This window comes from Salvelinus alpinus, chromosome 2, assembly GCF_045679555.1.
Source record: "Salvelinus alpinus chromosome 2, SLU_Salpinus.1, whole genome shotgun sequence".
Lineage (NCBI taxonomy): Eukaryota > Metazoa > Chordata > Actinopteri > Salmoniformes > Salmonidae > Salvelinus > Salvelinus alpinus.
This window is the reverse complement of record NC_092087.1, coordinates 51560338-51586187: the sequence shown is the minus strand read 5'-3', so window position 1 is coordinate 51586187 and position 25850 is coordinate 51560338. Positions and strand designations below refer to the sequence as shown.

At 41.0% G+C, this 25850-nt stretch overlaps 1 protein-coding gene across 4 annotated transcripts in view; it reads right to left on the bottom strand.

Moving 5' to 3' along the window:
• slc2a9l2 (solute carrier family 2 member 9, like 2) overlaps positions 1 to 25850 on the bottom strand; it is a 264735-nt gene that overhangs the window by 217370 nt on the left and 21515 nt on the right. For all 4 annotated transcript variants that reach the window (XM_071384159.1, XM_071384136.1, XM_071384150.1 and 1 more), the window contains one exon: positions 13703 to 13863. In XM_071384159.1, coding sequence (XP_071240260.1) covers positions 13703 to 13863 — 161 coding nt within the window. The remainder of the gene's footprint in view (positions 1 to 13702; positions 13864 to 25850) is intronic.

Here is a 25850-nt window from a genome sequence, read left to right as displayed (position 1 = left end):
ACTTTTAAAAAAGGCAGAAGATCACACAGTCCTTCACAGCTGCTTAAGAACATGCAACCATAATTACACTCCATTTTCCTTAGTAATTAAAGGAACGCAAGACATCTCAGGGAAAGAGCAAGAGTCTATATGTCTGAGATGTCGACTATGACTTGCTGCCACATGAGGAATTCATAGGTCTGCAGTGCTTGAAACGACAGGACCTCGCCAAGATGGCAATGGATGTTATAATAAGATTAAATCTTGCCCTGTCAGAATTGCATGGACAGACATACTGTATGACAAAGCAGCCAATATGTCAGGTAAGCACTGATAACAAAAAACAGCCTCTGGCTGTGTATGTGCACTGCGGAGCACATTGTGTGAACCTGATCACGCAAAAAGCCTGCTCAGCTTCCATTCTAACCCGAGATTCCCTTGATTGGGTCCTTCAATTGGGCATCTTGTGTGGACTGTCCAGTAAATTCATAGACATTTTAAAATCAGATTGCAACATCAGATCGTGTGACTCCTACTGCCCTCAAACCTTTGCCAGACCAAATGGACTGTCATACATAAAGCCATCAAAGCAGTCCTCCTTCAGTATGACTGTCCTCTCTAGTTTAGAGGAGATGGCAGAAGGTAACTCTCCTATAGAAACCACTGCTAATGGCCTGCATCAACAATTTAAGAAAGGCAAAACTGTACTGGGTTTTGTGCTGGCAGAAGCTGTTATTGGAGAGCCTTAACACATCTCTCTAAAGAAGAACAGACCGTCTTGGGCATGCAGGCTGCTGTTGGTTGTGTTCAGTCCACTCTAAGGAAAAATAAACAAAGACACCTTCCACAACATGTTTGAGAAGGCAACAACCATTGTGGAGAACCCACATGAAAAAATACAATTCTATAGTAAACTGTTGTATACTGTAGAATACTATACACTCGATACCTCAATCATGTGTAGTACTATAGAATGTTGTAGTATACTGTAAAATACTACACTCTTAGAACAAAGATTTCCAAAAGGGTTATTCGGCTGTCCCCTTAGGAGAACCCTTTTTAGTTCCAGGTTGAAACCTTTTTGGGTTCAGAGTAGAACTCTTTCGGGTTCCATGTAGAACCCTTTACACAGAGGACGCAAAAAGGTTCTACCTGGAACCAAAAAAGGGTTCAACCTGGAACCTTTGGCTGTCCTATGAGAACAGCAGAAGAACCCTTTTAGGAGCTAGATAGCACCATTTCTTTATAAGAGTGTATAGTAAACACTACAGTATAATCCACACAAAAAAGACTGCAGTAAATACTACAGTTAACACTACAAAACTCTACAAAAACACAACAGTATCTTATTTGCATATACCCTGCCCATTCAACTCCCCCATATCACAATATGTGCCATCCATAAGTGAGAAACCTACATGCCAAGCATAGAACATATATTATGTTCCCTAAAGGTTATAGAAAAGATCTGAAGCTTTGAACTGTCCGTTCAAACCCAGTCCTACCTACCTACAGGTTATGGAAAACGAACTCTTTTAGTATTTCTCCAGTAGGTTCTACTTCCATGTCAAATATAATAAAACAAAAACCCTATAGGAAACACCACAGTAATGTCTGCAAAAACACTACAGTTAATCCTACAGTATACTATAGTCTTCAAAAACAGTAAAGACAATCTGCAAAAATACTACATTAAATTAGAGGTTGACCGATTAATCAGGACCGATTTCAAGTTTTCCTAACAATCGGTAATCAACGTTTTTGGACACCGATTGTGGACGATTTTCTTTTTTTTTATACCTTTATTTAACGAGGCAAGTCAGTTAAAAACACATTCTTATTTTCAATGACGGCCTAGGAACGGTGGGTTAACTGCCTTGTTCAGGGGCAGAATGACAGATTTTTACCTTGTCAGCTCAGGGATTCGATCTTGCAACCTTCCAGTTACTAGTCCAACGCTCTAACCACCTGCCTTACATTGCACTCCACGAGGAGCCTGTGTGGCAGGCTGACTACCTGTTACGCGAGTGCACCAAGAAGCCAAGGTAAGTTGCTAGCTAGCATTAAAGTTATCTTATAAAAAAACAATCAACCTTAACATAATCACTAGTTAACTACACATGGTTAATGATATTACTAGTTTATCTAGCGTGTCCTGCGTTGCATATAATCAATGCGGTGCCTGTTAATTTATCATCAAATCACAGCCTACTTCTCCAAACGGGTGATGATTTAACAAGCGCATTCGCGAAAAAAGCACCGTTGTTGCACCAATGTGTACCTAACCATAAACATCAATGCCTTTCTTTAAAATCAATACACAAGTATATATTTTTAAACCTGCATATTTAGTTAACATTGCCTGCTAACATGACTTTCTTTTAACTAGGGAAATTGTGTCACTTGTCTTGCGTTCCGTGCAAGCAGTCAGGGTATATGCAGCAGTTTGGGCCGCCTGGCTCGTTACGAACTGTGTGAAGACCATTTATTCCTAACAAAGACCGTAATTAATTTGCCAGAATTGTACATAATTATGACATAACATTGAAGGTTGTACAATGTAACAGCAATATTTAGACTTAGGGATGCCACCCATTAGATAAAATACGTAACGGTTCCGTATTTCACTGAAAAAATAAACGTTTTGTTTACGAAATGATAGTTTCCGGAATTTACCATATTAATGACCTAATGCTCGTATTTCTGTGTGTTATTATGTTATAATTAAGTCTATGATTTGATATTTGATAGCAGTCTGACTGAGCAGTGGTAGGCAGCAGCAGGCTCGTAAGCATTCATTCAAACAGCACTTTCGTGCGTTTGGGCATTTGTGCAGCAATGGATAACGATGCTTCGAGGGTGGCTGTTTTCGATGTGTTCCTGGTTCGAGCCCAGGTAGGGGCGAGGAGAGGGACGGAAGCTATACTGTTATACTGGCAATACTAAAGTGCCTATAAGAACATCCAATAGTCAAAGGTATATGAAATAAAAATGGTAGAGAGAGAAATAGTCCTATAATTCCTATAATAACTACAACCTAAAACTTCTTACCTGGTAATATTGAAGACTCATGTTAAAAGGAACCACCAGCTTTCATATGTTCTCATGTTCTGAGCAAGGAACTTAAACGTTAGCTTTTTTACATGGCACATATTGCACTTTTACTTTCTTCTCCAACACTTTGTTTTTGCATTATTTAAACCAAATTGAACATGTTTCATTATTTATTTGAGGCTTAATTGATATTATTGATGTATTATATAAAGTTAAAATAAGTGTTCATTCAGTATTGTTGTAATTGTCATTATTACAAATAAATACATTTTAAAAGATTGGCCGATTAATCGGTATCCACTTTTTTTGGTCATCCAATAATCGGTATCGGTGTTGAAAAATCATAATCGGTCGACCTCTACATTAAATATAAACTCAGCAAAAAAAGAAATGTCCCTTTTTCAGGACCCTGTCTTTCAAAGAAAATTCGGAAAAATCCAAATGACTTCACAGATCTTCATTCTAAAGGGTTTAAACACTGTTTCCCATGCTTGTTCAATGAACCATAAAACAATGAATGAACATGCTTACAGTAGGCAATTAAGGTCACAGTTATGAAAACTTAGGACACAAGAGGCCTTTCTACTGACTCCGAAAAACACCAAAAGAAAGATGCCCAGGGTCCCTGCTTATCTGAGTGAAAGTGCAATAAATTGCAATGTCCGTACTGTGAGACGCCTAAGACAGCACTACAGGGAGACAAGACTGACAGCTGATCATCCTCGCAGTGGCAGACCACGTGTAACAACACCTGCACAGGATTGGTACATTCGAACATCACACCTGCGGGACAGGTACAGGATGGCAACAACAACTGCCCGAGTTACACCAGGAACGCACAATCCCTCCCTCCAGTGCTCAGACTGTCCACAATAGGCTGAGAGAGGCTGGACTGAGGGCTTGTAGGCTTGTTGTAAGGCAGGTCCTCACCAGACATCACCGGCAACAACGTCGCCTATGGGTACAAACCCACCGTCGCTGGACCAGACAGGACTGGCAAAAAGTGCTCTTCACTGACTAGCCGCGGTTTTGTCTCACCAGGGGTGATGGTCGGATTCAAGTAAATTATCGAAGGAATGAGCGTTACACCGAGGCCTGTACTCTGGAGCGGGATCGATCTGGAGGTGGAGGGTCCGACATGGTCTGGGGCGGTGTGTCACAGCATCGTTGCGCGTTACAGGGGAGACATCCTCCTCCCTCATGTGGTACCCTTCCTGCAGGCTCATCCTGACATGACCCTCCAGCATGACAATGCCACCAGCCATACTGCTCGTTCTGTGCATGATTTCCTGCAAGACAGGAATATCAGTGTTCTGCCATGGCCAGCGAAGAGCCTGGATCTCAATCCCATTAAGCACGTCTGGGACCTTTTGGATCGGCAGGTGAGGGCTTGGGCCATTCCCCCCAGAAATGTCCGGGAACTTGCAGGTGCCTTGGTGGAAGAGTGGGGTAACATCTCACAGCAAGAACTGGCAAATCTGGTCCAGTCCATGAGGAGGAGATGCACTGCAGTACTTAATGCAGCTGGTGGCCACACCAGATACTGACTGTTACTTTTGATGTTGACCCCCCCCTTTGTTTAGGGACACATTATTCAATTTCTGTTAGTCACATGTCTGTGGAACTTGTTCAGTTTAGAATCTTGCTATATTCATACAAATATTTACACATGTTAAGTTTGCTGAAAATAAACGCAGGTGACAGTGAGAGGACGTTTCTTTTTTTGCTGAGTTTAGTATATGTACACTACTTTTCTTTTACTACAGTATTTATACCACAGTTAACTGCCAATACTACACTATAATACAGTATACTACAGTACATACGACAGTATTCACTGTAGTGTTTTTGTAGACTTTAGTCAGCAAAAACACTACAGTGAATACTACAGTATTTTTTAATGTGGGACACTGAACAGATTGGGTGTATATCTACAATAGAGTCAGAGGTTAATGCCTACTCTTGCAGTGCAACTGCCCATGTTTTTACTCAACTGCTCACTCAGTTCTAGTGCACATGCTGCACAAATTCTAAGAGGACTGCCAGTAGAAGTTTGTGGCTAATTCACAGATATTGAAGCTCTGGTCAGGTTGCTCCTTATCATACCTGTCCTCTGAAGCAGAAAGGAGCTTTAGTGCCCTCAGGAGGTTAAAGACGTGGCTGCACAAAGCAGATTAAACCATGTCGCTGCCTATCTGATATTATTCACCAGGAAAAGCTGGATAATATAGGTAGGAAAACAATATGCAATAACTTTATTGCTGGCAGTGACAAGTGTAAGCAGGTACACTATATATACAAAAGTATGTGGACACCCCTTCAAATTAGCGGATTTAGCTATTTCAGCCACAACCTTTGCACTGGAGCAGTGAGTGATGAATCACGCTTCACCATCTGGCAGTCCGGCAGACAAATCTGGCTTTGGTGGAGGCAGGAGAACGCTTTCTGCCCGAATGCATAGTGACAACTGTACATTTTGGTGGAGGACTGCGAGCCAGGCCTAATCGCCCAACATCAGTGCCCGACCTCACTAATGCTCTTGTGGCTGAATGGAAGCAAGTCCCCTCAGCAATGTTCCAACGTCTAGCGGAAAGCCTTCACAGAAGAGTGGAGGTTGTTATAGCAGCAAAGGGGGGACCAACTCCATATTAATGCCCATGATTTTGAAATGAGATGTTTGATGAGCAGGTGTCCACATACTTTTGGTCATATAGTGTATGTATACATCTACTTTTTATTTAAATAGGCAAGTCAGTTAAGAACAAATTCTAATTTACAATGTCAGCCTAGGAAAAGTGCCTTGTTCAGGGGCAGAAAAACAGATTTTTACCTTGTCAGCTCGGGGATTCGATCTCGCAACATTTCGGTTACTGGCCCAACGCTCTAACCACTAGGGTACTTACAATAGTAATCAAAAGCTTGGACACACCTACTCATTCCAGGTTTTTTCTTTATTTTTACTATTTTATACATTGTAGAATAATAGTATAGACATCAAAACAATGACATGTATTTTTTATTTATTTAACTAGGCAAGTCAGTTAAGAACAAAAGTGTTAAAACTTTAAGACATGAAGGTCAATCAATAAAGATATATCTTCAAATGCAGTCGCAAAAACAATCAATTCCTATGAAATAACACATATGGAATCATGTCGTAACCAGAATAGAAAGAGGAGTGGGAGACTGAGCAAGAGGACAAGTACACTAAAAGAGACGCCTCTCAAGTCCTCAACTGGCAGCTTCATTAAATAGTACCAGCAAAACACCAGTCTCAACGTCAACAGTGAAGAGGCGACTCCGGGATGCTGGCCTTCTAGGCAGAGTTGCAAAGAAAAAGCCATATCTCAGACTGGCCAATAAAAATAAAAGATTAAGATGGGCAAAAAGAACACAGACACTGGACAGAGGAACTCTGCCTAGAAGGCCAGTATCCCGGAGTCGCCTCTTCACTGTTGACGTTGAGACTGGTGTTTTACTATTTAATTAAGCTGCCAGTTGAGGATTTGTGAGGCATCTGTTTCTCAAACTAGACACTCTAATGTACTTGTCCTCTTGCTCAATTGTGCACCGGGGCATCCCACTCCTCGTTCTATTCTGGTTAGATCCAGTTTGCGCTGTTCTGTGAAGGGAGTAGTACACAGCGTTGTACCAGATCTTAAGTTTCTTGGCAATTTCTTGCATGGAATAGCCTTCATTTCGCAGAAAGAGTTTCAGAAGAAAGTTCTTTGTTTCTGGCCATTTTGAGCCTGTAATCGAACCCACAAATGCTGATGACCCAGATACTCAACTAGTCTAAAGAAGGCCAATTTTATTGCTTCTTCAATCTGAACAACAGTTTTCAGCTGTGCTAACATAATTACAAAAAGGTTTTCTAAATGATCAAATAGCCTTTTAAAATGATAAACTTGGATTAGCTAACACAACGTGCCATTGGAACACAGGAGTGACGGTTGCTGATAATGGGGCTCTCTGTACGCCTATGTAGACATTCCATAAAAAATAAATCTGCCGTTTCCAGCTACAAAAGTCATTTACAACATTAACAATGTCTACACTGTATTTCTGATCAATTTGATGTTATTTTAAAGGACAACACTTTTCGCTTTTCTTTCAAAAACATGGACATTTCTAAGTGACCCCAAACGTTTGAACGGTCTCATCTGGATAGGTTCCCAATCTCAACCTTTCTTTCTGTGTGTGTGTGTGTGTGTGTGTGTGTGTGTGTGTGTGTGTGTGTGTGTGTACACACACACAGAAAATCCAAAATAAATATACATCTCTTCGTGACTACGGTCACGACTTGTATTACAGGAAAGGATTTTCCACAAGGCTCTCATCCACCCTTTGGTACGAGGCATGCTAAATCTCATTTGGATAGGTTCCCAATCTCAACCTTTCTTTCTTTCGCTCTCAAAAGGATGTAATTGCAGTTGGACATTCTCAAAAAGGTGTAATCTCACGGTTTTATCTAATAAGAATCTCAGTCTCTCTGGCCAAACAGTTCTTTAAACACAAACGCTTCGTCCAAAATTGTTCGCTTCAATGCATGCAATTCAACATCTATGAACCTCAAGTCAAGGACAGTTAAGTAAATGGATTCTTTGGAATGAGGTAAAAGAGGGTAGCAGGGGCATTGACACTGCAGTCAAGGCACTGACTAAATGACACTGAGCACAACAATCCCCAACCTTGCGAACTCATCATACTTTCACCGAAATTAGATCGAGGAGTGGAATTGGTCCACAGACCTCAGAGAAAGAAAATGACTTTTCAGCCCCAAAAACATTATGTTCCAATCTTCCCTTGAGTAAGAGCTTATGTAGATTAATCTGCATTTTGCTTAATAGAAGAACAAAAAATCCTGGTATAGTATGTTTGGGTTAATTGAAAGGATTTTTAGAAGGGTAGATGATGCCCTACTTATTTTCTAACTTCAACTCATATCTTACTGGTATACTCCTGCAGCCAACCCTGCTTCGCTGCATGTGTGGAGCAAGCACTTTAGCGACGACGCATACGAACGAGATTTGCAATCTGAAACGATGGGGACAGACAACTGAAAGATACAGCTGTTGCTACTGTATTTCCATGGACTGGATCTGGCGCAGTGCCACAATACAAAGATTTATTTGAGAAGAGAAAGCGACAAAGCAAGCGTGCAGAGGTAGGTAGCCTGATTCTTGACGTTCAAGGTGTTCTTATTGTGTTATTACCATTGCACCATATCATGTAGACATATAGGCCTAGGAGCTCTACAGGTTAGCATATGTGCTCCATGTATTTATGACAGTTGAGAGACAATAGACATTGAGTCACTTTACATTGCAGAATATTATCCCCAAAACGTGATAAATAAACATACTGTAGGCTATATACACTGCTCAAAAAAATAAAGGGAACACTTAAACAACACAATGTAACTCCAAGTCAATCACACTTTTGTGAAATCAAACTGTCCACTTAGGAAGCAACACTGATTGACAATAAATTTCACATGCTGTTGTGCAAATGGAATAGACAAAAGGTGGAAATTATAGGCAATTAGCAAGACACCCCCAATAAAGGAGTGGTTCTGCAGATGGTGACCACAGACCACTTCTCAGTTCCTATGCTTCCGGGCTGATGTTTTGGTCACTTTTGAATGCTGGCGGTGCTTTCACTCTAGTGGTAGCATGAGACGGAGTCTACAACCCACACAAGTGGCTCAGGTAGTGCAGCTCATCCAGGATGGCACATCAATGCGAGCTGTGGCAAGAAGGTTTGCTGTGTCTGTCAGCGTAGTGTCCAGAGCATGGAGGCGCTACCAGGAGACAGGCCAGTACATCAGGAGACGTGGAGGAGGCCGTAGGAGGGCAACAACCCAGCAGCAGGGCCGTTACCTCCGCCTTTGTGCAAGGAGGAGCACTGCCAGAGCCCTGCAAAATGACCTCCAGCAGGCCACAAATGTGCATGTGTCTGCTCAAACGGTCAGAAACAGACTCCATGAGGGTGGTATGAGGGCCCGACGTCCACAGGTGGGGGTTGTGCTTACAGCCCAACACCGTGCAGGACGTTTGACATTTGCCAGAGAACACCAAGATTGGAAAATTCGCCACTGGCGCCCTGTGCTCTTCACAGATGAAAGCAGGTTCACACTGAGCACATGAGCACATGTGACAGACGTGAGAGAGTCTGGAGACGCCGTGGAGAACGTTCTGCTGCCTGCAACATCCTCCAGCATGACCGGTTTGGCGGTGGGTCAGTCATGGTGTGGGGTGGCATTTCTTTGGGGGGCCGCACAGCCCTCCATGTGCTCGCCAGAGGTAGCCTGACTGCCATTAGGTACCGAGATGAGATCCTCAGAGCCCTTGTGAGACCATATGCTGACACATGCACATTTGTGGCCTGCTGGAGGTCATTTTGCAGGGCTCTGGCAGTGCTCCTCCTTGCACAAAGGCAGAGGTAGCGGTCCTGCTGCTGGGTTGTTGCCCTCCTACGGCCTCCTCCATGTCTCCTGATGTACTGGCTTGTCTCCTAGTAGCGCCTCCATGCTCTGGACACTACGCTGACAGACACAGCAAACCTTCTTGCCACAGCTCGCATTGATGTGCCATCCTGGATGAGCTGCACTACCTGAGCCACTTGTGTGGGTTGTAGACTCCGTCTCATGCTACCACTAGAGTGAAAGCACCGCCAGCATTCAAAAGTGACCAAAACATCAGCCCGGAAGCATAGGAACTGAGAAGTGGTCTGTGGTCACCACCTGCAGAACCACTCCTTTATTGGGGGTGTCTTGCTAATTGCCTATAATTTCCACCTTTTGTCTATTCCATTTTCACAACAGCATGTGAAATTTATTGTCAATCAGTGTTGCTTCCTAAGTGGACAGTTTGATTTCACAGAAGTGTGATTGACTTGGAGTTACATTGTGTTGTTTAAGTGTTCCTTTTATTTTTTTGAGCAGTGTAGTTATGGGCTAATGTGAAAACATAAACCCACTAATGGGTTTGTTGCAAAAGTAAACTAACTGCTCCTCATCATCATTACATTCCTCTCTTTCTGTAAGAATTGTAGTCACATATTCAAATCCTCTGCAGCACAAACATTCCTCAATCGCGGCATTGGAGCGCAATTGCCACAACTGCACCACCAGTCTGTGTTGATCCAGGGGTGGGCTGGGGTCTAGCTACTGCTGCGGCTACTGGTGGCTAGAGGGCAGCGGACATCTGAAGGTCAATTTGCCTCAATTCTTTGTCCAAATACTCAGGCTTAAATAAATATGGTTCGACAACACCATCGGCGCCCCTCCGGGAGTTTTTTTACATTCCTCACGATTATTTAATCGTCAGACATATTAGTAGGTTCTTGTTTACTTTGTATAATTAATGTGTAACGCTGTCTTCACTTCTCCGCCAAAAAAAGTGGATCTGTGAATAAGGGCATAACTTGCAGTTTCGAAGTAGCAGGGATTCCCTGAGAGTGCACATGCGCAGTTGTTACCCATCTCTGCTGCTGTGGCAGTTGGCTACATAAAATAATGATATAAAATAATCAAATATTCTCAGTGGAAAAGTACACATTTCCTGACTCAAAACTGATTGAACTTAACAGAAATAGCTAATTCGGCCATACACTTTCAATTAAACACATTTGTCCACACATCGGAGATTTCTAAATCATGAATTCACTGGCAACAGAGCAGAGGCCTGCATCCAGCAACGCCACGAGTCACATGACCCATTTTTGCAGCTGTTTCAGTACTGCACTTCAGGGAGAGAGAGAGCAAACTCCACTGAACTAGTTTCAATGTATGGAATCACTTGGGTGTTTCTGGATTTTGGGTAAACTTATTTAATATAGATTGTGCACCAGTTGTTTTTAACAAAGAGACACACACCCCTGCCCTTGAGTTTACGAGACGCTGCCGTTTTGTCATTCCGATACATAGAAAAAACTGCTCGATTTATATTTCACCATGTCCTTATTCAGCCAAGACTCTGTGAAGCATTATATATTACAGTTCTTCAGGTGCCATTGATAGGATAGTCTCAAATGGAGCTAATCTAGTTTGTTCTCCAGTGATTCCCCAACTGAAGAGAGGGTAGAGGCGGTTTATTCACTGGTCGCCATAGGTTCATCAAGGTGCCCCCCACGTCGGCCTCTATAGCACCGTCTTTTCCTCTTCCGAGTGTCGGGGATTAGGGCCTGGTCCCGGGTGAGCAGTATGTCCTGCATGGCCGAGTCATTGAAGTAGAATTCTTCATCCAAATCAAGGTTAGTGATCGCCATTTTGATGTCCAGAAGCTCTTTTCGTTCAAAGGAAACGATGGTGGAAACATTATGTAAAAAACAAGATCAGCGCAAAAAAAACATACCAATTGGTCAGGAGCCTGTAAAACCGCCGCTCTACATGCCAGAAAACCAGTGTACAACCAGAAAATAACGTAAAATGTCATGTGCCAAATTTTGCCACTCTGTCGTTTCACATTGGTCGTCACACTTGATTTCCTCATTTACAATTCCATCTTAAAGCAACCATTTTGTATTCCTGATCATATATTATGTCGCTGTCTCATTCATCGACTCATTTTAGGCCATGCAGAAAGTAATCAAGTCAGGTTGTATTAGTCATATGATAAACGAATGTATTTATGAATCTCATCCTAAGGCTATTAAGGATGATGTATGATAAGGTTAAGACTATTGCTTACATCATAAAAAGTCATATATTTTACAGTCATCCCCTAATGGTCTATCTAAGTAATATTTCAGTAATGAGTGGGAGGTATAAAGAAGCCACAAAGGGACTATTATCTACAGCTTCTATTACCACATGCAGTAGTCTAAACCGCTCAATCACTTGGGCCACAAATCAGGGAGGGCAAAAAGGGAACGATATCTTGCCGATATCAACGCGCCTCTAGAGTTTATGTTATCACTCTCCACCAATGTCAAGAGCTGCAACAGGGGGCACCAAACTCTCAGAATCATTATTGGCCGCAGTGTGCCAATATGTCCGCACCGGGAAAAGTAGTTGTAGCTAAGCAGCTGCATTGCTACAATGGGAGTGAGCCGCATGGACTGAGTTAATAAAGTTCAGTGAAAACTTATCTGTGAACAAGAAAGGTTGAAACCTTTAGTATGCTATGTAGGTCCAATATGTCATTTGGAATAGGCTATAGGTAATTGACTGACACAAATACCGTTTCTGTTATTGACTGGAGCACAGAAATAAATAGGCTACAGGTCATTCAAATTCAGAAACCCTAATTCACGCTGCTAAAATTAAGCAATTCTGGAAAGTTTCACAAATTGAGAATGAAATAAATGAGACATCAGATGATATGTCTCCACCCACAGTTTGTGTCATAAAAAAATTCTGTGACAAAGTCCCGACCCAGGGTATTGAATATCAACAATGAATATCTCGATAAATCCCCCCAATTATTTTTGATACATGTAAGCACTAAACAGTACTTGAATACAGTTCTGCTTACTAATTCCAATAAGTTTCAAGCGCTGGAGCTGAAAGGTGGGTCACACATTTGCCCCTGCGTCATGTACTATTTGTGTCTGCAGACCTTTAAGTCATGTTTAGCCTCACACCCACCAGTATCTCCGGTGAGAAGAGAGAGGGAATGGGGAACTGAGGCATGAAGCTGTACTCAGTTAATGGAGGCTTCATGTTAAATTTACTTTACACATTTCTCTCCCCGGAGGGAATATGGGCTCAAATTGTGTTAATTTAATTTTTGTGTGGCTTCTCAAGGGCTGAAATCAACATTTAATTCCTTTGATATGTTTCAAAATCTGATTACTATATAGCGACCATAAAGCGTTGATTTGGGACACTCATTGGGAAATTACACCAACTGAAGGATCCCTGGTGACATCAAAGGACAGAAACGTCTATTGGAATCCGCTTGGCTGGCAAGTATGCTTGTGAGGAATGTAGAGGTGCCTGGAGTGGATTTAGTGGTGTCTGGCTCCATGGGGGGCCTGTGGAGCATCCATTAGAGGGAATCACCCATGCACAGGCCTGCTGGAATCCTTAGGCTGTCAGCACTCAGCTCTTCCTGCCATGTTCCATCTACCGTGACGTCTGTCTGTCTGTCTACATGCGTCCTGACCACTAAAGGTTCGCTCACTGAAATGCTAAGAGAGAAAAACGACAGGGAGGGAAGAAAAGTGAAGAACAGATGGGGGAAGTTTATCTAGGTGGCCGATTTCAAAAGTTGATGAGGAGAAGGAGATGGGGGAAGAATCCCAAAGGAGGGGTGGACGGTTTGAACATATGCCAACTCCTCTCCTTGCTTCAATTGCCAATAGTGTGGTGAGTGTTGTCGCACAAAAAAAAATAAGATAAAGATAATAGATAAAGCTATGTTCAGGCCTTTTACTCACACCGGGAAACTCTAATAGACATTCAGAAGTTCACAATATATAGTTGTCAATATTTCGTCATATACTCCCACATCAGACAATGCCAGAAGCACTTATCATCAAAACTGGAGCTAATTCACTGCAAGCCTCTGCACTACCTTACCAGCGCAATGGTTCATCTTCTTAACAACGGAGCCGTGCAGTGAAATATGTATGCTTAAAATGTTCATTTATATGTATGCATTGATATCTATGTCAGCAAACCTCTTCTTTTAATGCTTATCATAGGTGTGTTCCAACTTACCTTCCAATGAGTTTCGTGAGCAACGTGACGCAGAGCGCTCCAAGTAGGCCCCCAATGGCAAATATGGAGACTGTGATGGACCATAGCATGGTGACCATGTCTGCTCCTATGGGTTCTCCGTAGCGCTCCATCCATGTCTGGTTATAAAATGTCTTTATATACTGTACAGGGAGGAAGAGGAATGAAGTCAGCATCTCAGCAACAAAAAAAAAAATAGCATTATTCACACAGGGTAAATAATAAAAATGCTTTCTTTTCCATCTGATTTCAAGGTAATGTTTGCGTAACCTTTTAAGGTCCATGCTGTTGTTAGGTTCTAAATAAACAGAGTAAAAACTAACGGACAACTAGGAAAAGCTCAAACCAAGTTTATTCACCCAATGGGTCAGACAGCTGAAAAACCCAATGGGTCAGACAGCTGAAAAGACAAAGACATGTTCCCACCAGCACAAGTATTTACACGGAGTCTCCTCCTTTTCTCTAAACATTACATCTTTGTTGCTAGGCAGGAAGTTACGTGATGTGTGTAATAACTATTCCTTCTCCCTTCATGTGACCTGACCTCGGCCCCCATTCCTCACTTGTCACGTGTGCTCCCTCTCCAGCCTCTAGGTCACCAGGCTGCTCGTTATGGAGCACACCTGTCACCATCGTTAAACGCATTATGACACTCACCTGGACGCCATCAACTCCTTGATTAACTGCCCTAGATATGTCACTCCCTTTGGTTCCTTCCCCAGACGTCATTGTTTCTGTTTCATGTCTGTGCGTTGATCACGTTTCTTGTTTAATATTATGTTTTGTTTATTGATTAAATAACTTCTTCGGGGTAGTGGGCAGTATTTGGAAGTTTGGATGAATGAGGTTCCCAAAGTAAACTGCCTGTTACTCAGGCCCAGAAGCTAGGATGTGCATATAATTGGTAGTATTGGATAGAAAACACTCTAAAGTTTCTAAAACTGTTAAAATAACGTATATTAGTATAACAGAACTGATATGGCAAGCGAAAACCCGAGGAGAATCAGTCCGGAATAAATTTTTTAAAATTGAGCTTACCCCTGATTATAATGGTTCCTTATGGGAATATAAAAGGAATACCTCCCAGATTCCAGTTCCTAGGGCTTCCACTAAATGTCAAGTCTTTAGAAAGAGTTTCAGGCTTGTTTTTTTTTAAATAAGCTAGAATTTGTAGTTTTTGTAATGTCATATTGCAAGTGCACATCAAGTCAAGACCCAAGGGTCAAATTATGAAAATTAGATTTTTTTCCAAAAACGTATCACCCCCTTAATAATTATTGTCACTACAGGGGGTGCTGTTTCAACTTCGACATTTTGCGTCTCCAAATTAAACTGCCTCGTACTCAATTCTTGCTCGTACAATATGCATATTATTATTACTATTGGATAGAAAACAATCTCTAGTTTCTAAAACCGTTTGAATTATGTCTGTGGGTGAACCAGAACTCTTTCTACAGCGAAAATCATGACAGGACATGCGAAGGTCTGAAAACTAGGCTCTGATCTCGGATCAGTTTTAAGCTCTGTGTGTGCCCTATGGATCGAAATGAACTGCACCCGCCTTCCCCTGGATGTCAGTAACCAATGAGAAGTGGAATGGTGTTTCTACGTATTTCTCAGAGCTTATAAAAGGGCAAGGAACGAGGTGCGCTCCCTTTTCGACTTCCGCCATTACGCAACGCAAGACCCCAGGATAGCATTTTGAAACGCTCAGTTATCGGCCTTAGATATGTCCGTCTGTAATTTAATTCGGTATAGGTGTTAGAAACATCATAACGAAGTTATTTGAAACCGATTTATATCAGTTTATGCGAGTATATTGCTATTTTCGGAATTTTCGTAGTATTGCGTTTGAGGATTTGGACATGTGTGTGCCACGTAGCTACTGTTAGCTGCTAGTTCCGAAGTTGAAGTGGACGTTTTACAACAAAGCAACGATTATTTTGGACAAAAGGACACCTTGCCCAAGATTCTGATGGAAGCTCGTCCAAAAGTAAGAACTATTTATGATTTTATTCCGTATTTATGTGGAAAAATGTAAACGCATTTTTCGGCCAATATTGCGGCACTAGTCTGGCTGCAACGCACACTGTATGTCTAGTAACGTTAATTTTAAATAGTAACGTTAATTTTTTGTCAATCTAATCGATAAATAATCGTAAACTTAGGTGCCCTTCCAAGATGGCGCCGGCCAGAATGCATGCCATGTTTTGACTGATTACGTAGCATAACCACGATTTGTGATGCTAAATATGCACATTTTCGAACAAACTCTATATGCATTGTGTAATATGATGTTACAGGACTGTCATCTGAAGAATTCTGCGAAGGTTAGTGAAAAAATTTATATATTTTGGTGGTGATAACGTTATCGCGCTTTTTGCCTGGAATCAATGCTGGGGTGATGTTAGCTCATGTGGTATGCTAATATAACGATATATTGTGTTTTCGCTGTAAAACACGTAGAAAATCTGAAATATTGTCTGGATTCACAAGATGTTGGGCTTTCATTTGCTGTACGCTGTGTATTTTTCAGAAATGTTTTAAGATGAGTAATTAGGTAATACACGTTGCTCTCTGTAGTTATTCTAGTCGCTTTGGGTGAGTTTTGTGATAGTGGCTGCAATGGTAAACTGTGATTTATACCTGAAAAATGCAAATTTTTCTAAAAAAACATATGGTATACCATAAATATGTTATCAGACTGTCATCTTATGAAGTTGTTTCTTGGTTAGTGGCTATATATATCTTTATTTAGTCGAATTAGTGATAGCTACTGATGGAGTAAAAAACTGGTGGAGTAAAAAAAGTGGTGTATTTTGCTAACGTGGTTAGCTAATAGATTTACATATTGTGTCTTCCCTGTAAAACATTTTAAAAATCAGAAATGATGGCTGGATTCACAAGATGTTGGGCTTTCATTTGCTGTATGCTGTGTATTTTTCAGAAATGTTTTAGGATGAGTATTTTGGTAATTGACGTCGGTCTCTGTAATTATTCCGGCTGCTTCCAACGCTATTTCAGATTGCAGCTGCAATGTAGAACTGTGATTTATACCTGAAATATGCACATTTTTCGAAAAAAAACATATGCTATACCATAAATATGTTATCAGACTGTCATCTTATGAAGTTGTTTCTTGGTTAGTGGCTATATATATCTTTATTTAGTCGAATTAGTGATAGCTACTGATGGAGTAAAAAACTGGTGGAGTAAAAAAAGTGGTGTATTTTGCTAACGTGGTTAGCTAATAGATTTACATATTGTGTCTTCCCTGTAAAACATTTAAAAAATCGGAAATGATGGCTGGATTCACAAGATCTGTATCTTTCATTTGGTGTCTTGAACTTGTGATTTCATGAACATTTGATTATATGATATCCCTGTGGCTTTAGGCTAGGCTATGCTAGTCAGCTTTTTTGATGGGGGGGATCCCGGATCCGGGGTTGTGACTCGTTAGAGGTTAAAAAGTGCTTTCTGGACCGTTTTTTGAAATTCTTTTGATTTTTTGGGTCAATTAGACATGTATAAGAACTGTATGAACATACTTTTGTCATATTTTGTCATATTTTTTTAATTGTCCATTAGGCACATGTTTTGTCCATTTGCAATATGATTTCATAGGAAGTCAAAAGTCAAAGTCAAAAGTCAGTGAACCATTGCCAAATGCCATAAGAAATGAAAAGAAATTGAAAGAGCCAAATCAGGATGTTATGTCCATTTGTCATGTACGATCATAGGAAGTCAGTTTCCAAACCCAAAAGTCAGTGAACCATATCCAAATGGCATTTATACTGCCCAAATGATATATAGCACTATGTTAAGCCATGAATCAACCTAGATGGTCTATTTGTCATGTATGATGAGGGAGAAGTGGGACTCTATTGTTTAACGATTTTTTGAAAAACGTCCAAAATGACCTACTGGATGGGCACGGGGTGCTCCCTAGCCAACCGTAGACCCCTTGCACCCCCCTAAAGGCATATATATATTTTTTTTTTAATGTGCTCCTGGTAACCAATTCCAATCACCAGGCGCACGGCTGTCCATTTGCAATATGTTTCAATGGGCATTTATCATCACGAATTTGATATGCTCAAAAATACTTCAGAAATGCAAAATTGACTGGCCCGATGAACTCGGGATGACCGGGCAGTGGTAGTGGTTCCTCTCCATCGCTCGTTGGTGTTGATTTCATCATGTCCATTTGATAATGTTTTTTCACTGTTTAAACATATTGCAAATGGACAAAAGTCAGCCAGCAAGTCACCATTCATCAGTCAAATAGATATCATTCTGACAATAAACTGATACAAACTGACACCACACCCACTTTTTCCAACTCGTTTAGAAGCCAACTATCACATATTTCAGAGCAGGCCCAAAATTCACAGCGTCTTCTGTTTAAACCATAATAAAAACGTAAAACACGTAGTTATGTTCTAGCTGCGGGTCCAGTTCTGACATTATGTGTAGGCCTATGTGAGGCGACCCTGAATCCCAAGTTTCGGCTCGATAGGTCATTGGTGCTGAAAATCCAAATTTTCCGGGTGTTGCTACGGGGTCCTTGAATGAGCTTGAATGAGCAGACAGAAACGTTATGGTCCATCTCTATGGGCCGAGCGGGTTTCAATGCACCTGTCTTGCGACTCTGGGACTTTTCTAAATGTCATCATTTTCGTGATGGTCAAAATTAATTGAAGTTATTGCAAATGTACGACACTGTTTCTCAGTCTGAGAACCTTCTATAGCCACATAACTCACCACGCACTATCGACTTGAGCTCTAGAACAGGTTTCCAAAGTTTCAGAGCTCTAGGTCTGACGGTTCTTTGATAGTTCGAACTAAGGTAACTATTGCAGGATCTGTGTGGCTGTAAGCCCCACACTGTGTTACTCCATCCTTGCTGTGTGTGTGTGTGTGTGTGTGTGTGTGTGTGTGTGTGTGTGTGTGTGTGTGTGTGTGAGAGTTTTTCTTGGAAATCTGATGGGAGAAATTACTGATTTACAGTTCATGAGGGTTGCCTAACCACTAATCACACATATGAAGTTTGAAGACTCTTTTAACCCTTCGAAACAGCCCCTATTACCCCAATTTAAGAGACTTCCGGTTGGCAGGAAGGAAGCTGAAAGTAAACACATACCCTCATTGGGGTATGCTCTTACAGAATCCTGAGTTTAAAGTATTTACGTTAAGAATTGACTGATTTACACAAGGTTGAATGCAGTGAGTTTCACAAACTGCAGGTTTGGTATATCAAAACACCTTTAGGGTGAATTTAATCACTTCCGGTTGCTCCAGGAAGCTTAGATGTCAACAGGCAGTGGGAGGTGGAATGGGGTGTCTAGCTTGATCTGAGGTCGAACAAGAGCTCTTGGAATGACGTGACCACTATTTCCTTTGTCTACCAAGGCGCGGGAAGGACATCAGCATTGGCTTCTGAAAAGCGTTCGGTATAGACGGCTAATATCTCCGGCTTTGATTTTATTTGATACATGTGATAATATCATCGTAAAGTATGTTTTTTCAATATAGTTTTATCAGATTATTCAACGTTTATCGGGTGTTTGAGTTTTCCGTTCTCTGCCTTAGGTGGAGATGGACATCTTCGCGCCACTTGGCTAGCTAAGGTTACTAATTCGACAGGAGAAGAGGACATTCTAAAACCAAACAACGATTTATTCTGGACAAAGGACTCCTTGTACAAGATTCTGATGGAAGCTCAGCAAAAGTAAGAACCATTTATGATGTTATTTCGTATTTCTGTGGAAAATGTTTAGTCGTATTTTCCTTCCTTTTTGCGGGCGCTGTCTCGCTATAACGTAAGCTGTTTGTTATGGTAAAGTTATTTTTTTAAATCTAACACGGCGATTGCATTAAGAACTAGTGTATCTTTCATTTGCTGTCCAACATGTATTTTTTTGTAAAGTTTATGATTAGATTTGATTTGATTAGATTAGGTGACAGTCCAGAATTTCTCCGGAGATTCTGGTGAATCGATGCTACATATTCACAATGTATAACCACGGTTTGCAGCTCAAAATATGCAAATTTTTGAACAAAACATAAGTGTATTGTATAACCTGATGTTATAGGACTGTCATCTGATGAAGTTGGTCAAGGTTAGTGATTAATTTTATATCTTTTGCTGGTTTTTTGCGATCGCTACCTTTGCGGTGAATGAATGCGGTTGTGTGTTTGGCTATTGTGGTAAGCTAATATAATGCTATATTGTGTTTTCGCTGTAAAACACTTAAAAAATCTGAAATATTGGCTGGATTCACAAGATGTTTATCTTTCATTTGCTGTACACCATGTATTTTTCATAAATGTTTTATGATGAGTATTTAGGTATTTCACGTTGCTCTCTGTAATTGTTCTTGCTGCGTCGGTGCTATTTGTGATTGTAGCTGCAATGTAAAACTATGATTTATACCTCAAATATGCACATTTTCGAACAAAACATAGATTTATTGTATAACATGTTATAAGACTGTCATCTGATGAAGTTGTTTCTTGGTTAGTGACTAATTATATCTCTATTTGGTCGGGTTTGTGATAGCTACCTATGCGGTAAAAAAATTGTGAAAATATGCGGTTGAGTCTTTTGCTATTGTGGTTAGCTAATAGAAATACATATTGTGTTTTCGCTGTAAAACATTTTAAAAATCGGAAATGATGGCTGGATTCACAAGATGTGTATCTTTCATTTGCTGTATTGGACTTGTGATTTCATGATATTTATATGCTAGTATTTACTTGTGGCGCTATGCTAGGCTATGCTAGTCAGCTTTTTTACTGATGAGGATGCTCCCGGATCAGGGATGGAGATAAAGTAGAGGTTAAAGAAAAACTAAGAGGTCTGTGAGAGCAGGAATTCTTACTGTTTGGTAGGTGATCAAATACTTATGTCATGCAATAAAATGCAAATGAATTACTTAAAAATCATACAATGTGATTTTCTGGATTTTTGTTTTAGATTCCGTCTCTCACAGTTGAAGTGTACCTATGATAAAAATTACAGACCTCTACAAGCTTTGTAAGTAGGAAAACCTGCAAATATCGGCAGTGAATCAAATACTGGTTCTCCCCACTTATGTCTTTTTTTATTTGCATTTTCTTCGCATATATTTTGTATATATTTTTTAAACCTCAACTCCAACATACAACATTCAACCTGCCTCACGCAATGTGGTATAAATCTGCTATTTTCTTTACTTTAGAACCGGAACCCCCAACAGAAGCTAGCCAGCTAACTAGCTACTAGCTAGCTGTCAGCTAGCCACTGCTAGCGGTCAGTGGCTAGCTCCAGCTCGCCTAGCTACTCACTAGACCCCATGATCATTCGGCTATGCATGCCTCTCCCTAATGTCAATATCCCTTGTCCATTGCTGTTTTGGTTAGTGATTATTGTCTTATTTCACTGTAGAGTCTCCAGCTCTGCTCAATACGCCTCAGCTAACCCTTTTGTTCCACCTCCCACACATGGGGTGACATCAACTGGTTTAAATGGTGTCTCTAGACACAAAACCTCTCTCATCATCCCTCAATGCCTCGGTTTACCTCCACTGTATTCACATCCTACCATACCTTTGTCTGTACATTATGCCTTGAGTCTACTCTTCCGTGTCCAGAAACCTGCTCCATTTACTCTCTGTTACCTTTATCTAACTCCTCCTCCTCAGTTCCTCTGGTGACGTAGAGGTTAATCCAGGCCCTGCAGTGCCTAGCTCCACTCCCATTCCCCAGGCGCTCTCATTTGTGGACTTCTCTAACCGTAAAAGTCTTGGTTTCATGCATGTTAACATTAGAAGCCTCCTCACTAAGTTAGCTTTATTCACTGCTTTAGCAAACTCTGCCAACCCGGATGTCCTAGCCGTGTCTGAATCCTGGCTTAGGAAGGCCACCAAAAACCAGAAACAAGTCTCTCACTGTTGCCGCTTGCTATAGACCACCTTCTGCCCCCAGCTAGTCTCTGGACACCATATGTTTATTGATTGCTCCCCCCATCTATCGTCAGAGCTCGTGCTGTTAGGTGACCTAAACTGGGACATGCTTAACACCCCGGCCGTCATACAATCTAAAGTAGATACCTTCAATCTCACACAAATTATCAATGAACCTACCAGGTACAAGCCCAAATCCGTAAACACAGGCACTCTCATAGATTTCATCCTAACCAACCTGCCCTCCAAATACACCTCTGCTGTCTTCAACCAGGATCTCAGCGATCACTGCCTCATTGCCTGTGTCCGTAATGGGTATGCGGTCAAACGACCACCCCTCATCACTGTCAAACACTCCCTAAAACACTTCAGTGAGCAGACCTTTCTAATCGACCGAGCCTGGGTATCCTGGAAGGATATTGACCTCATTCCGTCAGTAGAGGATGCCTGGTTATTCTTTAAAAGGGCTTTCCTCACCATCATTCCTCACCATTCAAAAAATGTTGAACCAGGAAAAGATATAGCCCTTGGTTCACTCCAGACCTGACTTTCCTTGACCAGCACAAAAACATCCTGTGGCGTACTGCATTAGCATTGAATAGCCCCCGCGATATGCAACTTTTCAGGGAAGTTAGGAACCAATATACACAGGCAGTTAGGAAAGCAAAGGCTAGCTTTTTCAAACAGAAATTTGCATCCTATAGCACAAACTCCCAAACTTTCTGGGACACTGTAAAAACCATGGAGAATAAGAGCCCCTCCTCCCAGCTGTCCACTGCACTGAGGCTAGGAAACACTGTCACCACCGATAAATCGACGATTTATTTTCTACGGCTAGCCATGCTTTCCACCTGGATACCCCTACCCCGGTCAACAGCCCTGCACCCCCCTCAGCAACTTGCCCAAGCCTCCCCCATTTCTCCTTCACCCAAGTCCAGATAGCCGATGTTCTGAAAGAGCTGCAAAAAAAAACAAACATACAATGTGATTTCCTGGATTTTTGTTTTAGATTCCGTCTCTCACAGTTGAAGTGTACCTATGATAAAAAATGACAGACCTCTACATGCTTTGTAAGTAGGAAAACCTGCAAAATCGGCAGTGTATCAAATACCTGTTCTCCCCACATATATATATATATATATCAATATATATATGTGTCACTCCCTTTGGTTCCTTCCCCATGCGTCATTGTTTCTGATTCATGTCTGTGCGTTGTTCGTGTTTCTTGTTTTGTATTATGTTTTGTTTATTGATTAAAATCACTCACTCCCTGAACTTGCTTCCCGACTCTCAGCGCACTCGTTACATCACTAATCCACAGCTACCCACCCTTATCAGTGACCGCAACCATGTGATTGCCTTATTCCCTCACTTAGTAACTCTCGAAAGCCCATGGCTCGTATCCACCCTTAATTGACTCCACCATATACATTCCTCCTACATATAACCATTAACTTCTGGTGTAGCAAGTATTTCAAATTACAACCCAACGCTGTAAATTTAGAAAAATGTGAACCACGACACCTAGACAGAAATTATGGGTGAATTCACATATTTGTGTACACTCACCCAATTTCGACTTAAAATTCAAAAAAGCACTTGCACATTTGAGTTCTCTCATTTCAGGTGCTTTGAGAATAATGCAAAGAAGAGAAACCCGGTTGTATCACTTATTTGATTAAATCTTTACGTGTCGGCCTCTTGGCCTTCGTCAGAGCAATTTACACTTGAAATGTGAACAAAAAAATGATTTAAGTCAAAACCTATTCACCTCTCCTGTCTGTCAGGCATTTCACTATTTTCAAAGCTAAACTCCAAGTCTCCAGTCTGTCTCTGGCTCTACTTTCTTATCCTATAGCCTTCCATCCCAAAAGGAAGACTTGCTTGGCCATTGAACCAGATGATCAGCTTGGCTTCTGGAGGCCTGCAGGTTCATCGTCAGTGGATCCTAACTTCAAAGTCTCACACACAGTCCACACCTGAAGGGAACATGAAAGGGAAACGCATGCAAAGCTGGTTTATGGGGAAGTCTAACCAGCCCAAATGATTTCTATTGACTGTGTGTGTGTGCCTTTGTGTGTGCGCCTGTGTGTGCGCCTGTGTGTGCGCCTGTGTGTGCGCCTGTGTGTGCGAGTGTCTGGACTATAATTAGCTTAACTATATTCACTGATTTGTGAGCATATAAAAAAATGTATGTTAAGAATGTGCTAGAGGGACGCAGACGGCTAACTGGATTTAGATACAGGGTAGGAGACCAAGATTGCATGTGTCTGGGGACTATAAGACTGCTCAGGATACAATTAGCCAACTAAATTGTGATGCGGAAGGACAAATGCCATAGCAGTCTTGAGCTCAGACTGGAGTAATGAACTAATTAATATATATTTTTAATATTGATGTAGCAAATGTATCATTTGTACAGTTCTTTATTAAAAATGTAGTTGTGTTACATTTGACTGTGTAAACCCTAGCAGTACTACTTATTTCTATGAGAGTGAGGCAGATATATAGCATTTAGCAAAGAAACATGATTATTTGTCTCAGAAACGAAACCATCAACTGATAGATTTTAAACAAATACATCTGTCATTAAACAACCCCATGCCATGACTAGATTGTGTTTATTCACTATCTCATTTGTTTAAAAAATAAAAGCTAATTTACCAAGATTTCTGAAAATGGATATATAGCGTTTTGGAATTAAACTCTTCACAAACATCATGTTTATGTTGACTGATCAAGGGGGCGTCATTCTTGTTTACAACATTCTTGGTTGAGAAAAGGCATTTAACAAAGCCACAGAATAACGCTGCCTGAAAAGCATTGAAGGGGAAAATTAAGTCCGACATTTTAAATTGGAAATCAGAAACTTCAGAAGCATTTAACATTTTCACATGTGAGTTCCAAATATCTCTAACGGGCGCCCCAGGGTGATGTCACAATGCACTCACTGTTACAAAATGTGATTATTATGCAACAGGACAGTTTACATGTGCTGCCTGCTAATTATCTATAGGCTGTTTCAACTTGTCAATTTCAAATGATTTTCTAACAAGTTGAATTTTCTAACAGTTTAAATTGAGGTGTGTTCTGCCTCATTAATTCACATTCAGCTTTGCGGACAACTTATGTTTGAGGCTTTACTGAGCCGGACAAACTTCTCTCTTCGAGGAGAGCCCAATGCACTTCACTCATGTTTGCGCAGATCAAGTATGCATATATTTGTGCAGTCTTGCAAGAATGTAACATTTTCTTGCTGGTGTTTGCTTTGCCTTCCTTGTTGTTTTTCTTACAAATAATAACTTTGGACATGTGAGCTTTCCTATCAAAGTAAGTTACTTATGTTCTGTATACTGTGTTGCCTTTTCTACTGTAGGCACATACAGTATGCATGTATGCATTCATGTATGTACAGTTGAAGTCGAAAGTCTACATACACCTGAGCCAAATAAATGTAAGTTCTGCCCACAAAGTTTCTATAGGGTTGAGGTCAGAGCTTTGTGATGTCCACTCCAATACCTTGACTTTGTTGTCCTTAAAATAGATGGCATCATGAGGAAGGACAATTATGTGGATATATTGAAGCAACGTCTCAACACATCAGTCAGGAAGTTAAAGCTTGACCGCAAACAGGTCTTCCAAATGGACAATGACCCCAAGCATACTTCCAAAGTTGTGGCAAAATGGCTTAATAAAGACAACAAAGTCAAGGTATTGGAGTGGCCATCACAAAGCCCTGACCTCAATGCCATAGAAAATTTGTGGGCAGAAGTGAAAAAGCGTGTGCGAGCAAGGAGGCCTACAAACCTGACTCCGTTACACCAGCTCTGTCAGGAGGAATGGGCCAAAATTCACCCAACTTATTGTGGGAAGCTTGTGGAAGGCTACCCAAAACATTTGACCCAAATTAAACAATTTAATGGCAATGCTACCAAATACTAATTGAGTATGTAAACGTCTGACCCACTGGGAATGTGATGAAAGAAATAAAAGCTGAAATAAATCACTACTATTATTCTGACATTTCATATTCTTAAAATAAAGTGGTGATCCTAACTGACCTAAGACAGGGATGTTTTACTATGATTAAATGTCAGGAATTGTGAAAAACTGAGTTTAAATAAATTTGGCTACGGTTTATGTAAACTTCCGACTTCAACTGTAGTATGCATGATTGTAAAAAC